The sequence below is a fragment of the Microtus ochrogaster genome (assembly GCF_000317375.1).
Source record: "Microtus ochrogaster isolate Prairie Vole_2 chromosome 14 unlocalized genomic scaffold, MicOch1.0 chr14_random_2, whole genome shotgun sequence".
Lineage (NCBI taxonomy): Eukaryota > Metazoa > Chordata > Mammalia > Rodentia > Cricetidae > Microtus > Microtus ochrogaster.
Genome location: NW_004949097.1, coordinates 373721 through 393278, shown reverse-complemented (window position 1 = coordinate 393278; position 19558 = coordinate 373721). Strand labels below are relative to the sequence as shown.

Below are 19558 nucleotides of genomic sequence, written 5' to 3'. Positions count from 1 at the left end.
CCAGGAATCCTCCTGTCTCTGTCTCCCCAGAGCTGGGTTTATAGACATGTACTTTCATGTCTGACTTCTTATGTGAGTACTGGGATGTCACTATCAGGTCTCCATGCTTACGTGGCAAACACTTTAATGAATGACCCATTTCCCAAGACCAGAAAGAAAATCTTGAGGTTCTAATGAGAACGGCATGAAAAAAAAAAAGTTAAAAGATTAGAGTTTAAAGATTATTCTGAAGTTGGCAGGAGATGTTGAATGGATAGAGGAAGACAGGGGCTAAAAAGCAAGCAATAAATGAAAAACAATGGGAAATTAAAAACTTTGTGGCTTGGTGACGTTGGCTGTGGGGACTGTGGCTAGCATTTTAAAAAGAAACACAGATAGTCTCATTAAATCATTCTTTGGCCGTCTTTCAAGTTGCTTTATCATAATGGAATCATGGTAGAAAGTAACTCGGTGCAAGAAAGTCATTTCTCATGTGCAGAACTGATACCCGATGATGAGGTCAGGCAGCAAACATTCATCAGATGATGTAGTGCAGCCCTGCACTCTGCTCAGTCCAGAGGATCCTTGGCTTTCTGGGTCTATCTGGTTCATTCTCCAGCTTAGCCAAACAGGTAAAGCAGAGACAGACATGTGCCTTTCCATGTCCTGCTAATGTTGGATTGGCCCCTGGCTAAGAGTAGGAAGATGCCTTTTCCAGCTGCTTACTGCATGGTTCCAGGGGGTTGACCAGATGGCTTGGAACAGAAGACCCATGACTGAATGTGCATGTTATTTATTTATGTGTATGTGTATAGACCTGTGTGGATAAATGTGTTATTACATGCATGTGGGATCCTATGGAGGCCAAAAGAGGGTACTGGATCCCCTAGACTTGGAGCTGCCATGTGGGTGCTGGTAACTGAACCTGAGGCACTTTGCAGAGCAAGTACCCCCAAGCAGCTTTCTAGCATCTACTAGTGCCTTTATGAAAAATATCTCTAAAAGATCCCTTACATATCTACCTGTGAGGACGCAGCAAGAAGAGGCTATCTAGGGGTGAGAAAGCCCATCCAGCAGCAGGTCTCAGCCCTGCAGCCTCCAGAAATCTGTGGCACAATCCTTTCTACGCCCTTTGCGATACTTCCTGCTTTTTCGGAGACACTTTCAGTATACAGCCCAAACTTGTAGTGGTCTTCCTGTCTTAACCCTCCGAGTGCCGAGTGACTGCAGCACAGTGCCATGTGAGGCGAATTCCTGCTGTTTGCAAGTCATCTTACGGCACTGTGTTCCAGCAGCCTGAACAGACGGAGACAAGAATGGAGTCAAGGCCCCCCCTTGTCCAGATTTGTTGGCACGAATGGCAAACAGCGGGCACATTTGAGTTTCCTGCAGTCTCACCCAACTGCAGAACATCTCCCTAAGCCAAGCACATTCCCATAAAATGTCATTCAGTGAGGAGAAGCAAAGGTGTGCACACGGTCCAGTCTGCATGCCCGGGTAGCAGCAACCATGTGTGCATGTGCCTAAGCGTAAGTCCACGTGCGCATGGAGGTCAGAAATCAATGCTGCATTTTCAGTTGCTACCTATGATATTTTCTGAGACATGGTCTTTCATGGACCCTGAAGGCCAATGATCAAATAGACTGATGGGCCAGTACATCCCAGAATCCTCCTGCCTTCACTTAACCCCGTAAGAGGATTTACAGGTGTGCACCAAGCCTGGATCTAGTGTGCTCACCTTAATAAGGCTAACATAAGGCAACTGAAGTCCTCTGGGATCCAGGCCTCCTGCAGAGTTCAAACTTAGTGTGGACATCTCTCCTGACCTCCGCCCCCACCTGCACAGGGATTTCCTATCACACTTTCTCTCTCTTACTACGATGGCACATTCCTGGTACCATAAAACTACACAGTGTCCTTCGAATGATTTCTTTAGCTAAAGGTTTACCCAGCCCTGGGGGTTCAAGCTGGTCTCTTCAGAGATATCAAACTGGTTCCAGAATGTGGCTGCATGATACGTCCAATGAGTGGCAATTGCTGGGCAGGGCTTGCCAGACAACAGACTTCTCCGGAAAGCTTCACAAGCATGTGTATTGCAACTTTTCCCCCTTTCATAAATTTGGAAATAACCCTAAACAAGCTTCCAATTGATCACTCTAAATGACATTTAATCCAGCAAAGCCAGCATCAGCTGTGTAATAAAAACGTTGACATTCAAGACACACTGAATTACTCAGCCACTAACGGAAGCAGTGAGGGGAATTTTACGGCAGAGAGTAGTTGCTTCAAGCACAGAGCGTAAGTGGCTTTTATAACACTATTGATTTCTGTTTCTTTAAAAAATTATGCCTAGATGATAAAAATAACTGTCTGCCCACACAGCCATGTTCTCTCTTATTTACTACTGAAGCATAAGCTATTTGAGTTAGTTATTGTTCTTTTCTGTATTTCCTAAGGAAAAGGCATATCCTTTTGTTCTCTAGGTCTTTCAGATATGAGTATCAGAGACCACCTGGGATTTTTTTTTTTTTTTTTTTTTTTTTTTTTTTCAAGACAGGGTTTCTCTGTGGTTTTGGAGCCTGTCCTGGAACTAGCTCTTGTAGACCAGGCTGGTCTCGAACTCACAGAGATCCGCCTGCCTCTGCCTCCCGAGTGCTGGGATTAAAGGCGTGCGCCACCACCACCCGGCTCACCTGGGATTTTATAAGCTTTGTCTGACTCCATGGTTGTACAGATGCACTTTGATCTATAGTAAAAATAGTGTAATATGATGAATAAAATGCACTGAATTCTAAAAACAGAAGTCCATCCTTCTATAAAGCTGAACATACATGTATACTATTTTCCTTCTTCCTTTTTTTTTCTTTGAAATAGGGTATCTCTATGTAACAGTCCTAAGTGTCCTGGAACTTGCTCTGCAGACCAGGCTGGCCTTGAACTCACAGAGATCAGTCTGCCTCTGCCTCCAAAGTGCTGGGATCAAAGTCGTGCGCCACCAGTGCCCAGCTGTCTATTGATTTTTAAACACAATTTATTTATTAGTTGTAAGTGTGGTTCTCTTAAAGAGATGCTGCCGAGTGTTAACGTCAGCTTGACAGACTATGGAATCGCCTGGAAGACGGGCCTCCTGGCATGTGCAGAGGATTATCTGACTGAGTTATCTAAGATGGGAAGGCTGCCCACCATGGGTGGTGCTACTCCCTAGGTGGGCTCCTGGATCACATAAGTGGAAAAAGAGAGCGGAGCAGCAAAACTGCTTTCATTCCACTATATTGTGGAGTATTATCCTAAGATGTGTTACGTTTGTTTATGCTGCAGAACATTTGCTTTAATGATACAAAGATGCATTGCATTCTTTTATGTTGCATTTGTTTAACTCTGTGAAACTGTGTTATCTTGCCTGTCTAAAACACCTGATGGTCTAATAAGTAGGTGAACGGCCAATAGCGAGGTAGGAGAAAGGGTAGGTGGGACTGGGAGGCAGAGAGAATAAATAGGAGAAGAAATCTGGGAGGAGAGGATTGAATAAGGAAAGGAGGATGCTAGGGGCCAGCCACACAGCCACATTGCCAGTCGTGGAGTAAGAATGAAAGTAAGATAGACAGAAGAAGGAAAAGGAAAAAGCCCAGAGGCCAAGGGTAGACAGGATAATATAAGTTCAGGAAAGTTGGCTCGAAACAAGTCAAGTTAAGGCCGGGTATTTATCAGTAAGAATAAGATTCCATGTGTGATTTATTTGGGAGCCTGGTAGCATCCCCCCCCCCCACAAAAGCCAAAAAAGTAAAGAGTAAAAACAAACAAACAACATTTAAGCGTTCCAATGTGGGGCTAAAGGAAAAGAAAATCCATCACCACCACCTCTCTGCTTTCTATCATAGCTGCGACGCCACCAGCTGCTTTGAGCTCCCTCTGCCGCAATGTGCTTGTTGTACCTGGAACTGCGAGCCAGAATAAGGCCTTTCTCTTTGCAAACTGCTTTCGTCCAAGTATTTTTTTCAGAGCAAAAGGAAAAGAAACTAAGACAAGGGTTCTTTTTCCATATAAGGACATTTGAGTATTTTAAAGAAATGCCCATCAGTTGGATCATCTCTCCTTAAGAGGAAGTTTATGGAATGGATTATCTCGGATAAAGCCACTTTCCAACTGCAGGAACAGTTCCCTGTTTCCTGATGGGTGAGGTACCCGGCTCTGCGCCTCTAAGAAGTTATTGTAAGAATCCCTTCCTGTGGTTAGGGGGAAATAGTTTTACTCCCACGGCTGTCTCCTACTAGACTTTTTGTATAAACTCACAGAGCAGAGACTGTAAAAAAGATGGGCAATTCACACTTAACCAATATGGCTTCTAAAAAAAATAAAATAAAATCCCTGTTAGACAAAACCTGTATTTAAAAATTTTGAGTAGGCAGGTCAAATTATAGACAAAGGGAATGTGTAATGATAAAGAATAATTTAACTTACCAGAAGGTTTCCAAGAAAGTTATTTTATATTGTTTTCCTGGCTCAAACAGAATTCTAAGCGACACTGTATGAACCTGGCCAGTACCATGGGTTTAAATATGCATTACCATGGGACACAGTTGAGAGTCTCTGGTAAAGTTTCAAAAATTGGTGATCTCAAAATTGCTAAGTTTACTGAAAGTTCAGCACCAGAGCGGGTACAGTAAGAAGAAAAGTGACAGCTAACTTGCAACAGTCACTGTTCTGAGCGAAGGGGTGATTTTTTCCATCCTAGGGGTGTCTGGCAATGCCAGGAGACACTTGCAGTTGTTAGGGCTGGAGTGCACAGAGGTGCTTTTGGCCAAGGCTGCACAGGACAAGTCCCCACGTCAAAACGTTCTTTGTCCTAAATATCAAGCGTATGGAAGTTGGGGTGTTTACAGGAACACAGGTTCAGGACATTAAGGGGTCCATCTGCCATAACGGCACCCTTCCTCCCTCCGTGCTTGTTCTGCGATGGCCCAGAAGTAGAGCCCACATATCCAGCATTACCAGCTGTGGGTTGACGATGGACAAATGTTTGTGGTTTGCTGTGGCGCAGGAAATCAGAAACCGTGAGTGCACACTGGGGAAGGGTGCGGTGGGGACAGACAACAGGAGCCACCTTGATGGTTCCTGGTTTCATGTGGTTGCAAACAAGCTGGCTCTCCCGTGTCTGGTTAGTTATGCAGCAGGAGCAAAGGGGACACTGGGCTCAAACTCACATCCCAGTGAGATACAGCCTGTAGCTGGAACCCAGCAGTACTTCTGCTTTGCCGTAGGTGGCTGCAGCCTCTGGATTTCTATCCAGGGACAGCAGAGAGGTGAGGACATGGGGTTACAGGCACACGGAGACTTAAGTAAGCGGAAATTTACAATCTTCCCAAGTCCCATGGACCATTTCCTCCCAGCCACACTGCTGTTCCTTGCTCTATTTTTTGAAAACAGCACCCTGAACATTCCTTCTCTTTAAAACTCTTTGATTTCACGCTGAAAACAGAGTGCAGAGCCTTAGCCAGAATGTGAGAAGTCAGAACCACTTAGAACATTCCAGACGGAGTGAATTGTCTCCCCATCCCAGAGTTCACCAGGTCTTTGTCATTATCTTATCCACCTCCTCTAAAAGGGACACCAAGCAAAATGGAGGGGACAGAGAACATCAAGGCAAATCCAGAAGGAAGCTGGGGAGAGGACCCAGGGGGATACACTTTGTGGGTTGGCCTCACTTTTACAGACCCTGCCTCCTCTTGCCAATGCTGGTGCTTGCTCAGAATGGAGCCCTGTGCTGGCTGCACCCGGGGTGCCCCTCCTATCTCTTCGACCCACAGTGTGACAGCTCTGTGGTGAAGCGGAGAAGGGACGCTGACCTGTGGGCGCTAACCCACTCATGTGATGTAGTCCCCCCGTCTTTTACTGTCAGCCAAAAGTGCTCAGAAATGTGCACTATCCCAGAGTTACAGATAAGAAAGCAGACACGCCTGGAGTATTAGCTCTTCTCCAGAACTCAAGAGCTGCATTCCATCCTGCGGACCTCAGAGAATGGGTAACACAGGTCCACCCTGCTTTCCTGGGGATGCCCTGGCTCTCTAATACTAGACCCTACACCAAGAGAGGGCTCTGGGCTGAGGGTTCCAGAGGCTCAGTCCCTGAGATGGTGCAGGGCAGGGTTGCTCTTTCAGTGTGTGCAAAACAACTATGGGATCCTTTGGCTGATGGAGACATCCCACAACTATGGGATCCTTTGACTGATGGAGACATCCCACAACTATGGGATCCTTTGGCTGATGGAGATATCCCACAACTATGGGATCGTTTGACTGATGGAGACGTCCTATAACTCTGTCCTCTGAACTCATGTGAGACCTTCATCTCTTACGCGTAAAGCTTAGGAAAGACTTGTTCCCTCATTTTTATGACTTTTTGTTTATTGTTGTTGAAGGCTACTCCTGACGCTCATTTACAGAGGGGGAAAAATCCAAAGTCTCATTTGAAGTTGCTCACACTCAGAATTTCTGGGAAGGACATGGCGAAGACAGGTGGGAGGCTGAGTACAGTGTGTGTCCTCTACTGCCCCAGGGTCTCCGGGGCCAAGCCTCCCACCACTGTCCCTGAGTTTTCTTTTCTCCCCCCCCCCCCTTTTACCAAAAGTAGATTTTTTTTCTCATGGAAGTCCTGATCACACTTTCCCCTCCCTCTACTCCTCCACTTCTCCCCAACTTCCCTCCCATCCAGATCCATCCTGATCCATCCAGATCCACTCCCTCTCTTTCTCTCATTAGAAAACTAATAGGCTTCTAAGAGATAATAATAAAACAAAAGCTAACACATTGGAATTGGACAAAACAAAGAAATGAACAAACAAACAAACAGAAGTAAAAGGGACCAATAGAAAGCACAAAAAATCAGGGACTCACTCACACACTCAAGAATCCCACAGAAACACTAAAGTGGATGCCGTATTAATATATGCAGAAGGCCGGATGCAGACCTGTGCAGGCTGCCATGGTCTGTGAGTTCATTGCATATTGATTTTATTGACTCAGAGGGCCTTGTTTTCTTGGTGTTCTCCATCCCCTAGGGCTCTTCCACTCTTTCTGCCTCCTTTTCCATGGGGTTCCCTGAGCTCTAAGGGGAGGGATTTGATGGAGACATTGTGTTTAGGGTGGAGTGTTCTTAGGTCTCCCACTCTCTGCATATAATCTGTCTGTGGGTCTCTGTATTTGCTCCCATCTCTTGCGGGAGGAAGTTTCTCTGATGATGGCTGAACAAGGCTCTGATCTGGATCTAGCAGAATGTCATTAGGAGTCATTTTATTTATTGCTACATACTTTTTAAACAGCCAAATAGCTATTTACTTACTAGCCAAATAAATATCTAATTTCATTTAGATGGCCTTCACAGGTGTGTATACTTTAGGAAACTTCTACTGATAAGGTTTCTATTCTACCCCACAAACGGCCTGCAATTTTAGGGGTCTCTCGCATATTCCACACTGCTTCCCTCTGGAGGCTTTCCGACTTCAGTTTCTCTACAAATAGCTCCTCCAGTCAGTAACCAAATCATAAAGTACACTGTGTGGGCCCGTGACAAGCATGATAAGAGGCTCATGTTCCCCTAGTCACATGCTGAAGATGGATTCTTATTCTTTTTATTTATTTATTTAATTTTTTTTTTTTTTTGCTTTTTCGAGACAGGGTTTCTCTGTGGTTTTGGAGCCTGTCCTGGAACTAGCTCTTGTAGACCAGCCTGGCCTTGAACTCACAGAGATCCGCCTGCCTCTGCCTCCCAAGTGCTGGGATTAAAGGTGTGCGCCATCACCGCCCTGCTCTGAAGATGGATTCTTGAAGGTAAGCATTCTTCAAGTTCCCCCAAAGATCTGAGGATCTGGAAGACTGTCACGAACTCTGTCACTGAGGAGTTGGGAGTGAGGGGCTCCTGAAGTGGGAGGGAATTCTAAGTCTTATCAGCTGCAGGATCAATGAGTCCACTGACCAATGGCATCCTGGAAGTTTGACAAAATTGGGAGAGGGCAGCAAGAGGTGTGAGGTACACACAAGAAAGGAAAGACTCCGTCATCTTGGTCATGGGCTTTGACCAACATCCCCACTCTTGTTTAGTGAATGAGCTGAGAATGAACTAGGATGGTGGTTCGAGCCTACGAGCTCAGCACGCTGAGCCGGGAATAGAGGACAGCACGGGCTACCCTATCTCAAACCAACAAACCGTATCTGCCAATTATGGTCAAGAAGAAAACAAAAAGAAAATCTACTGAAGAGAAAAATCAAAATGACCTAACTTAAAAATTTTTAAAAAGGTTTGTTTGAGTCCAATGTGATGGTGTCCACCAGCAATCCCAACTCTCAGGAGGTTGAGGTAGGAGGATCGGGAGTCCGAGACAGCCTTGTGTCTTTCACCTAGAACAATGTCTTACACATAGAAAAGACAGGATAATTTTTGAATAAATGAACAAATGTGTGACTACAAACTCAAATGTACAAAGAATCTATGTTACTGAGCTGTATTTTATTTTATGTTGATGATGCTACTGCAATTGTACTGTACTGTTCTCCGAGCATAGCCTGCAGACCCGAACTTGTCTACTCTCTTACATCATTTGTTATTGCTCTTTGCACATGCCTCTGACATGCCTCATCACCTCAAGTGCAAGTATGCCCTTGCCAGCAAGACTGCTTCATCAGCCTGTTATGTCTGAGGTTCTCAGCATTCCAGACTCTTCATGGGAACAGTGATGGGGGACACGGGTCTGTGCTCCATCAGCCTATGCTATGTCTGAGGTTCTCAGCATACTGACTGTTCATGAGAACAGTGATGGGGAACACGGGGTACCCCACTTGTTATGCACAACGTCAACTGGTTAATATTTAAGACTTTGTGGCCATAGGCTCTCTGGAGCAACTCAATTGTATTCATGCTTGAACTATGGTTTGAAAGTAGACACAGACAATCATTTAACAAAAGTGGAGCTGTCCCCAATAAACTTATTTACAAAATCAGGTGGTGGCTGGATTTGGCCAAGGCTTCCAATCCTTGCTGGGAAATCTCTGGGTAGAATGGGAAACCAGACTTGAGGCTGTTATGACTGATCTCCGTCTTCAGGTTTACCTGGAAAGTCATTTCTAGTGAGCTCATCTAGTCCTAAGATGGGACTCCAACACCAAGCCTGATGCTTACCCACAGAGGACACTTTCCAAGGTCTGCACTGGGTACCGGAAACCATGGAAACCATGGTTCACACTGAGTCAATACACACAACAAACAGTATTATTTTTCCTATCTATGCATGCCTATGATGATGTCGGATTTATAAATTACATACAGGAGACTGACAAAGCAATTAGTAATAAAATATTACAACTGCAATGACACTTCATAGTGAGTTATTTAAATAGCTGCCTTCTGGAATTTCCCATTTCATGTAACTGATGCTGCGGCTAAAGGGTGGGGGCTACTGCGCACACTGGGAACTTGGCCCCCAGCAGCACACGATGTCACTCTCATCACGGCCAATGCACTCGATGCTTCTGAAACTCACTGGGGCGGGGCGGGGGGAAGCACACCCTAAGCCTTCTTCTGCATGTGGGTAAAAGTTGGAGGAGATTGACAGAGACCCCCCCCCCCCAAACCCTTCCTGATGACAGTGGAAAATATGGACAGAAAAAAGCCCAATGTTATATAAACCACGGACTGGTCAATACAAACAGGACCCAGGAATCTGTCCTGTGAAATGTTCTACCACGAATTCTCCAATTTCTTAAACTGGCCTTGTGCATGCTACCTAAACATGCCATCTCTGAGGTACCTTTCCAGCACCCCAAACTCTTAATTACAACCCCTCTTATAATCTTCAAAATAAAAATTAAAAACATATTATATTTAAATAGATTTAACTTGTATTTAAACTGCCAACCACCTACTAAATGTTATTATATGGTTAATACCCAGGGTAAACTGTCATAGCTTATGTGGTCTTTTACTTGCATGATTTACCTTTTTTTTCAGAAGAGTTTATGAAACATGATTTTTTTTTTAATTGACTCACACAGACTTGAGCTCTTGGCTTCATATCTCTATTAGAAATAGAAGAGAACACGGGGCTTTGTATCTTGTATTTGTCCTGACTTTTTTCCATCTAGAATGGTTCCTTTCTCTTTACTCCCCACAGTCTAAGCAGTATTTTTATTTGTTTATTTAAAAATTGTATTTTGAGACAAGGTCTTGCTATGTTAACCAGGCTGGCCTTGAACCCACAGAGATCTGCCTGCCTCTGCCTCCTAAGTGCTGGAATTAAAGACAGATTCCCCATACCCTGCCCAGTTGAGCACTCTTTAAAGCCCATCTGAAAGGCAGTCCGGACCTCCCGTGGTGCTCAGTAGGAATCATAAGACCAGTATGCATCACAATCTTTACTTTTAGTGAACTGTGCTCAGCTCTCTTATGTCAAAGACTGAGTCTTTTGCCTCTGTGAACTCCCACCCCGTAAGAGTGCAGCACACAGCCCTCTTACCTATCTGAAGGTCTAAATCCTCCCATACCCAAGCCAATTGTATCTGAATGGTAAGAATCTGGGCTTGTGTCTTGCTCCACACTGCTAAGTAGTGTTTCTGTCTACACCCTCCAGCTAAGTTACTCATCAGTGTGACATTTGGCAGCACTTTCATCTCTTCCTGTGCTGTGCTCAATTAAAGGGCTTCAAGGAGCTACCTTTTCTAACAGCAGGTTCGCAGAGCGTCTGTAAAGGCGTCTCTGGTGCTCAGTAGACAGGTCTTACAGCAGAAAAAGCAGTGACTCACAGAATTTGACCTTCAACAAATGGAATCTCTTTTACTAAGCTCTTAGGAGCGCAGGAAGATAGATGGATGGGGGACAGGAAAATAAACGGATGGGGGACACGGGTAGGGGGAATCCTACAAATGGGCAGAGGAGTGTGGGGTTGTCCGTCATCTCTGCAGAACCAAGACTCAGTATCAGATTGTGGACTTGCAGAACAGGACCTCAGTGCTCACCCAACCCCACCCTGGTATTTCATCCCTGCAAAAGCAATGCCTGTCAGTTAAAGTGGCTCATCTGCAATTTGGGTACGGTAGGTAATGTACATATTTAGAGATTTTACAATATTTACAAAGATCATAAGAATATTAATATACATTTGTATGGGACTCAATCAGTCATCTGTAGGAAAGAATGCACTGTCCCTGGAAGATCTGGTCCTACCTAAGATTATCTTCTAGAACATTCTGCCTTCCTAGAGTCAAGGAAAAACAGAAACCAGGTCTTTCTAAGTGTCCTCAAGACAAAGCCTGTGCGGATACCAAGGTTTATCACTTGACTGAATATTCCACGGGGCTTTATTTGTATTACACCAGGTAGCACAAGGCCACTTTTGTGCAAGTATATAATGTAATTGAGCATAGTCCACCATACCTGCTACCTTCCTTTTCTTCCCCCCTCCCTTCCTGTTCATTTCGTTTGCTACCACCCTACAGAGTTTCTTATATTTTCACACCTGTGCCTCTATGAGTTTAAATATCTATATGAGATTGAAGACTCACAAATGCGAGGTAAGACGATACTCTGCCTTGGTGAGACTGACTAAAATCACTTACTGGTATCTCCAGTTGCATCTTAACTGGTGATTCATCATACCACTGATGTTTGACTCTATGGTTCTAAAAGTGGTGGTAGGATTCAACGAAACAGGTGTGCAGCTTACAAGGGGAAGACGCTATGTATACCTGAACAATTTTTCACCCCTCCCTCCCTCCCTCCCTCCTTTCCCTTTCTGGACTTATAAGCTTATCTTCGGATTCTCAAGAAGTCTGTGGTGAGATGAAAGCAGACACACCAAACCTTGACAAGGCAGCCAGGCCCTCAAGGACAGCACTGCAGACAACAGCCAAGGGACAGCAAGGCCACCCAACCCTCATCTGACCTTGGGGAGAGCCTTGGCCTCTTTGGAGCTGGATCTGCTTTGTGGTTTCCCCTGTACCAATGAACCATGTATGCCAAAGGGATTCAACCTCAAAAGGGCTGTCCTGAAAATTGTACACAAGCGACGGGATCTGAGAACCCCAGGTAGGGAAGGAACCAAGAGAGGATGCAGCTAAGGCTGTTTCCATCCTTCATCAGCTCTCGCCTCATCCTTTTCCTCCAGTTTGTCTGGGAGCCCCTGACCCTGACCACCCATCCTATAGTTTCTTCATTATTAAAGCAAGCAAACCTCATGTGTAAGCAGAAAAACGTCACGAACCCCCATGCCTCCACTCCCCCACCTAACCACCAAACAGCTCATGATGGCTAGCCCCATTTTACGGCATGTCCTACACCCCCCCATCACTAAACTCATAGGACCGTTTGGAATTCAATCCCAAGCACACTCCAAGTTTCATAGCTTTTTTTAAGGCAAGCAAGTCATAGACAGCAGCCGTTTTACTGTTGCTGCTGCGGTTCTGACGATCAAACCTTGGGGCGTTATGCACGCTGGCCACGCGTTCCACTACCGAGCCACACTTTCCGTACCCATTTTCTCCTGTTCTGTGTGTGGGTGCACGTGCGTGTGTGCAATTCTACAAGGGAGAGGGCACTGTGTGCTAAATCAGTGTTGTAGACGGGACACTGGATGCATTCATCTGTATGTGCAGGTACCCCGTGATGTCTCATGAATGGAGAAGCAACCTCCAGGAAAAGACTTCACCTTGCCAAACTCGCACAGGCCTCCTGGACAACTCCATGAAAACTGGGGGCAGGCTAGCAGAATTCTAATTGGTAGATTCTCACCCACCCTCCTTTGGTTTCTTGTTAGGAGAGCCATTTGGGTTTTTCTAACTTCGCTGAAAAAGAATGTGGGAGTGGGTTTGCTCTGTCTAAACCACTAGCAACACCTGCCTAATACCCCCATCCCAATTTCACCTCCTTTCCCCAGGGGAAAGCAACACTGAGGAGCTGCCCACAGGACAGAATTGCAGGCACGAATCTAAGACAAAGGTTCTTTACGCTGTGTCTGGTCATTAATTAGCACCTGGAAACTTCGGGATGGGGCCATTAGAGCACTCATAAACCTTTGATTTTAAATGTTTTCTTCGCTGGGCCGTGATTTGAGGTGACTCTCCTTGGGATCTGGATGGAGGACATTCGTTCCTTAACATTTCTGAGGCTCATTAAGCAGGCCATTAGGGATTCTGTCTCATGCGAGCAGAAGCCTCCCTTGTCCTCCCCAAACCTTTGCAGGCACATTGCACCGGGCGCAGTGTGACCTGGCTTCTGCCGCTCAGCAAAGAGCTGGCTGTGAGGGGGGCAAGCTCACTCACCTGCTATTCTCCCGATGGGCATGGCGTGCTCTTCAGGCGGGGACACGGAGACCATGATGTGGTTCATGTAAGCCAGGTCCTCCCGATGAGACAGGTTGATGGGCTTCCCTTCCCTATGCATCCCATCTTCGGAGAGCCGGGACTGTTTGAAATCTACCGAGTGCCGGGGGTTCAGGATCAAAGGGTGCATGATAGGACTGGGCATCAGCTGGATCACTCGTGTGCTTTCCTGCCAGGGGCTGGAGGGCTTCGGGTTGGACTCCGAGGATGCTGGGCAGTGATTATTCTCCATAGGAGAGACTGACAGGGGGTAGGACTCCTGGTGGTTATTTTCCTGCTGGAGCCTTGGCCCCTGGGCCCTCTCAGCTGGCGAGAGGCGGCGGATCATGTTGTCCAGAGGGGACCTCAGGGGCCGCTGCTCGGGGTCAGGAGAAGGCCTGTGGTTTGTGGTGATAGGTGACCTAGGGCGATGTAAGAGTTCAATGGTGGGAGGGTTGTGGTGCACACTCTCTGCAGGTGGCCTGGGCGTCCTCTGGACACAGTTATCTGTGGGCAAAAGAAAAGACAATCACAGATGGCGGTAAACCTGCAGTCCTGGGACCTCACAATTGCTCTCTGGACTGCTGTAGTGGCGCACGGAGTGCCTCCGACCCAGACTCCCGTGACTTTTCCTGTGCTCAAACAAAACATACTTGAAATGGCTTTCCTACCCCAGACAAGCTAGGGATGCCCATCGACATTCCATCCAGCATCTGTTAGTGTCCGATAACCAGAAGGAACCCCATTCCCTTCTGTGTCTCGTCCTCGCTCGACTCCTCTGTGCTTGTTTCAGATGGAGGGGTTCTGAAGCTTCCCTCTCCAAGGCTCTGGTGAGCTTACATTTCCATCTTCTCCATCTCCAGGTGTGTTACTGCTGATAATAATGACGATTGCTGGTGACTCTGTTCTAGGTACTGGATTTGATTATTTAAAACTTGAGCACTCTTAAGAGGGAGATACGCTATTATTCCTGTTTTACAGACGATAAAACCGAGTCACAGGCAACTTACCCCACACCATGCTGCCAGTGGGTAAAGGATTAGAATCAGAGTCTACAATCTGCCTGTGTTACAGCGCTTTGTGCCACACAGACCCCAGGGTACAAAATCATCCAGAAACCTGCTCTCAACAGCAACAATTCCTGTTTTACTGAATGGTGATTTTGTACTTGAGAGAGTTTTTAGAAGCTTGCCCTTGAATGCACTGATATCATATGGGCTCAGAGTTAGTAGCAGCAAGGAGGAAGGATGGGGTACACAGGCACCTCAACAACACATGCTCTCCTTTGAATCTGAATGTACACTCTGCTGAGGGTAACACCGGAAGTGAATAACTGAAGTAGCGGTGGGGCGGGGCTGAGCAAGGACCAACTCACAGGTGATTTGGGTTCCCGCTAAAGCTCAGGCCAGGTATCTGCCCTAAAGCTCAGGCCAGGTATCTGCCCATAAAAACATAAGAGCTCACGTCTCTCTTCATGGGGTACTCTGGCCACGTGTGTTCCTGGGACAGTCTCAGCAGAATGAACACTTCTGCCGATCCCTACTCTGGTCACAGACTTATCCACAGTTCTAAGTGTCAAAAGATTTCACCTTTGGCTATATGACGAACCTGAAAAGGGAAACTGGGCCTCTACTAGGGTCAGCAGTTACAGAAAGAGGTGGGGGTTCCCTTAAGGCTTATACTGGGATGGCGTAAAAATGGAGTATTTTTTTTATTTAAAAAAATCCTACTGCATCTCTCTAATCATGCGAGATAGTGAACCAAAGAAACACTGACTGTGGCTCACCAGAGTCAGAGGAAGGGAAAGTATCTGTTTCATGACTACTGTATGATCTGTGGCCATAAATTCTAAAAACCCTTACTCATTGGGACAAATATCATAGGACACTTGTTTAATAATCTAAATCACTAAACGGCAGAGTACTAATCAACTGGGAAACGGAATGAGAGACAGCTCAATACTTTGCTGAAGACAGGTATTCAGGCAATATGGTCAGATATAAAAAGGATGGTGAAGGGTTTAAAACCTGCCACCATTCATCTGGCAAGAGGAAGAGAGGTTCCAGTAGCAATAACGGCAGTGGATCCCTCAGACTAAATCTCCTATGGTTAGACTTTATAGAAACTAGATATAAGACACTCAAAAAAGCCATGTAAAGATACTGGACAGTGACCCCAAGTAGACAAAAACACGAGGGTCTTTACTCTTCATGTTTTCCCACAAGAGTAGCCTCATCAGTGCAGCACAAGAGAAAGCCATGTGAGCTTCCAGGACACAAGTGGATGCCCAGATGGCAGAAACGTGTGGAAGCCAGAGTAGAGTGCCAGAGAGAAGAGCTACTAACCCAGCACACCAATATTCTCTCAAGTTCTTGCCTGACTCCTGAACAATACACACACACACACAGGGGAGACTCAAAAGCCATGGCTGTGGGGCTGGAAATTATGAGAGGTCTCAGCTCCTGGCCACTCAAGTGGAGAAGCAGGTCAGAGATTGAGTCTCATTAAGCTAACGGCTCCATCAACACCCCAGGCTGTCCTTAACCAAGCATGGCTGCCTGTTAGTGTGGCAGATCCTGTGTTACAGAACAAAGGAGCCTTGCTGAGAGCTAAAGGCAAAACTGAGGTAGACTTGCTACAGTAAAATGAAAATTGGCCTCCACACACTGGAAGTGACTGGCTACTAAATTAACTGCCAGAAAGACTATATGCGTCTATACTCTTCAGAGGAATACAACGAAACCCAAAGTCTCTACAGTCTATAAACTTCTGTATCAACACGGTTTTTTTCTAGACTTAGAAGACGCGATCTATTATTAAAGAGCCACCAACAGAAACAGATTCTGCGACTCTGATGGGATCAGCTAAAGAGACTTTAAAGGAATTTAAGGTAGCTATAAAGTATTCCAGGGACATCAGTCACAGTGAGTAATGATATATTGGAACTGTCAAAACAGAAAGCTGAAATCTGGGAAAGAAGAATGAAGATTCTAGAACCAAAAATCACATTATATGAAATGTAAGAGTAAACTAGACAGACCTTCCTAGCATACTGGAGATGGAGAGGAAAGGATTAGAGACTTAATAAAATTAACCACAAATCACAACATCAAGTAGCCAAATACGCCTAGAGTACAGAAAGAACGGGTGGGAGGGGACGGGGAAGAAATAATGGCCAAATTGAAGTGACAAGAGCTACAATGTCAAAAACAAACTAGGAAACTCCAGGAGCTCAGCAAACCCGAGCTGCTTATACACAATGGAAATCACACCCCGGCGCTTGACAGCAAAACCGTTGAAAGTCATGAGAAAAGAGACAGTCTGTGCAGGGTGTGGAGGTGTATGCCTGTAATGTTACCACTTGGGAAGCTGAGGCAGGAGGACTGCCAGCAGTTTAAAGCCAGCTTGGACTAGATACTGAACTTAAGCCTGATCTTGTCTCAAAAATCAGTGCTGTCTGTGTGCGGTAGAAATCCTGAATGCAGCATGGGGGCGGCCGGAGAAAAGATCAGAAGAATCCTAAGAGTCTTCATCCAAACCCTCCAGAATCTGAAACTTGCTGAGCGGGACTACAAAATGCCACCCGTGGAAAATGCCGCATCATTGAAATTTGTTTCATCAACAAAACAACTGAAAAATATTCTATCAAACTTCCTTCAGGCTACACGTGTAGTGTGTGTATGAAGTACAAATAGATTTTGTGTTTAGACGTGGGCCTCATCACCAACCTGTCCCACTGTAAGTAAAACACTCCAAAATCTGGAAAAACAAAAAAAAACAACCAATTAAAAAAAAAAGTAACGCAAATCTAAACTTTGTATCCAAGCCTCTTATAAAGGACAGTCAAAAGCAGCCAACAGACATTATGCGGTTGTTACATTATGACTACCTGCTCTAAAGAGGGAGATCCACCAGCCACTTGCAATCTTGAGGCCCCTTCTTAGAGGCTGCTTCATACTTGTATACAACATTTTCGGGGGTGGGGGGGAATCACTGAAACGGTGTGCGAAGGAGCTACTGGGGTTGAGCTGCTGAGGCCCTGGGCTCTGCACTTCTGACTATATAAATGGCCTATATCTTTTTAGGCCGATCCAGAAGTATTTATGGGGGATCTGACACACTGGGAGGTGAAGAGCCAGGTGAGGTATGGGGGAAACAGTCTGGTGGTGACTGATTCGTGACAGTGGCTGTGGGCACAGGCTGCTTCCTTACAGGGTCCTCTCTACCTTTCTGTAGGGGTTTGATAGTTTCTATTATAAAAGTGTTGTTTTTCTTTTCTTTCCTTCCTTTCTTTTTTCTTTCTTCTTCTTTCCGAGACAGGGTTTCTCTGTGTAGCCCTGGCTGTCCTGAAACCTCCTCTGTAGGCCAGGCTGGGCTTGAACTCACAGAGATCCACCTGCTCCTGCCTACCGACTGCTGGCAGTAATGGCATGTGCCTCCACTGCCTGGTTTTTTCTTTGAGAGATAGGGTCTTACACTGCAGCAGTCCAAACTCAAAGCAATCCTCTTGTCTCTGCCCCACAAGCACTGGGATTATAGACATGAGCTACTATGTCCATCTAAATGTTTCTTTTTGAAGTCTTGGCAAATCTTGCCCAGATACAGTTTGGAATGGTACCCACCATTTGCCTCATTTTACTTCTGGTACTGACTCAATCGTGTTATCTTATGTCTAATTAAATCTTAATGTCTAAGATTTAATAATCTTATGACAGAAGTAATTTTTGGTGACAAGGTATATATTCTTGCTAATAAGGTCCTAAATTCTGCCACCTATAAAGAAATTTATGTTTTTTTTTTCCCCAGAGTGTGATTACTAAAAAGTAAGGTCAGTTTCATTCTAACTTTCAAAAATTTTCTAAATATCTCTCTTTGCTTACAAGATGGCTCTCCTTACTTAAAAGATTACTAAGGTTTAACAAGATCATGGAGACCGTGTACTAGAAGAAAAAAAATCCCATTTCCGGAACCCATTTCCTGTCTTCTAAATTACAAAACAGACGCAGGCGTTGGTCAATAATCGGGTTACCTGCAGGTTCTCTTTGATGTCCTGGCTTCAAGGCTGGGGTGTGTGTGTGTGTGTGCTGTTGGGGCAAGCCTTAGGAAGTCAGGGAGGGCTAGGGGTGGAAGCATTTTCATGCCAAGGGGAAAGGGGGAACTGATGTAATGTCCTGGAGAGAGTTCACTCTCTGTTCCTGCCCAGAGCTCGGGGAACAATGAGGGAAGGAAGGAGACAGCGCTCCGGATAATTCAACTCAGACCGACTTCAGCCTCGGGATCCTGGGCAGGAACAAGATATAGAGGAGCTTTATTTATTTATTTCTCTGCAGACACCGCTGCAAGAGGAAGCATTTGATGAAGATGATAACATTAATGGTAGACTAGTGGATCCGAGGGTATTTAATTCCCGGCTCCTAGTGGTCTGGGCACAGCCACCGTGAAGGCCGAGAGGCCTGCGACAAGACCAAGCTTTGTTTCGGAGCACAGCGCCTGCCCCCACGTATGGAGTGGGCTCTGATGCTCCTGCCCTGCTGCCTGTTGCTCTGTTATTATAAGTTGGCAGCCGAGTGTGGAAACTTAAGAGACCAGAGCCGGCAGGCAGAGGAGCTCCGGACACAGGAAGTGTGCTGCCTGGACAGTGGGTGCATAAAATCCCTCAGATGTAGGGATCTTCTGTCTAAGGCTTTTAAATTTTATTTATTTATTTGGCCTTGATGTCTGGGTTTGTGCTTGGTAAGTTGCTCAACTGGAAAACTGGGAAACTGTCCACACCACCCTGGTTCTGAAGGTCTTGATAGTGGAGGGAAGTGCACAAGGAAGAAGGAGGGGAGAGCTACACATAATGAGTGTGGGCACGGAGGCATGGCAGGAAAAAGCCCAAAGCCTGGTGAGGAATATTCACTCTGGCTGACAGCATGCTTTCTGAGCCCAGAGTGTTGTCTTTATGAATGCCGCTAGGCACAGAGGATCCCATTCTTTGAAGCAAACAAATCCAGCAGGACTTCAGATGAGAACAAGAGGTCTTATTTTCTCTCCTATCACTTTATTGGAAGAGTTGCCTCCACTCGTGAGTGATGGAGGAAGGTCATTGGTTGATGAAATAAAGAAGCTGCTTGCCCTGATAGGTTAGAACGTAGGGGGAGGAGTGAACGGAGCAGAATGCTGGGTGGAAGAGGAAGTGAGGTCAGACTCGACAGCTCTCCTGAGGGGGCAGACGCCTCAGAGAGACATGATGCTCC

The 19558-nt window shown here is 45.8% G+C and overlaps 1 protein-coding gene across 1 annotated transcript in view; it reads right to left on the bottom strand.

The window, feature by feature from the left end:
• Etv6 (ETS variant 6) overlaps positions 1-19558 on the bottom strand; it is a 239729-nt gene that overhangs the window by 9635 nt on the left and 210536 nt on the right. The window contains exon 5 of the mRNA XM_005364490.2: positions 13281-13826. Coding sequence (XP_005364547.1) covers positions 13281-13826 — 546 coding nt within the window. The remainder of the gene's footprint in view (positions 1-13280; positions 13827-19558) is intronic.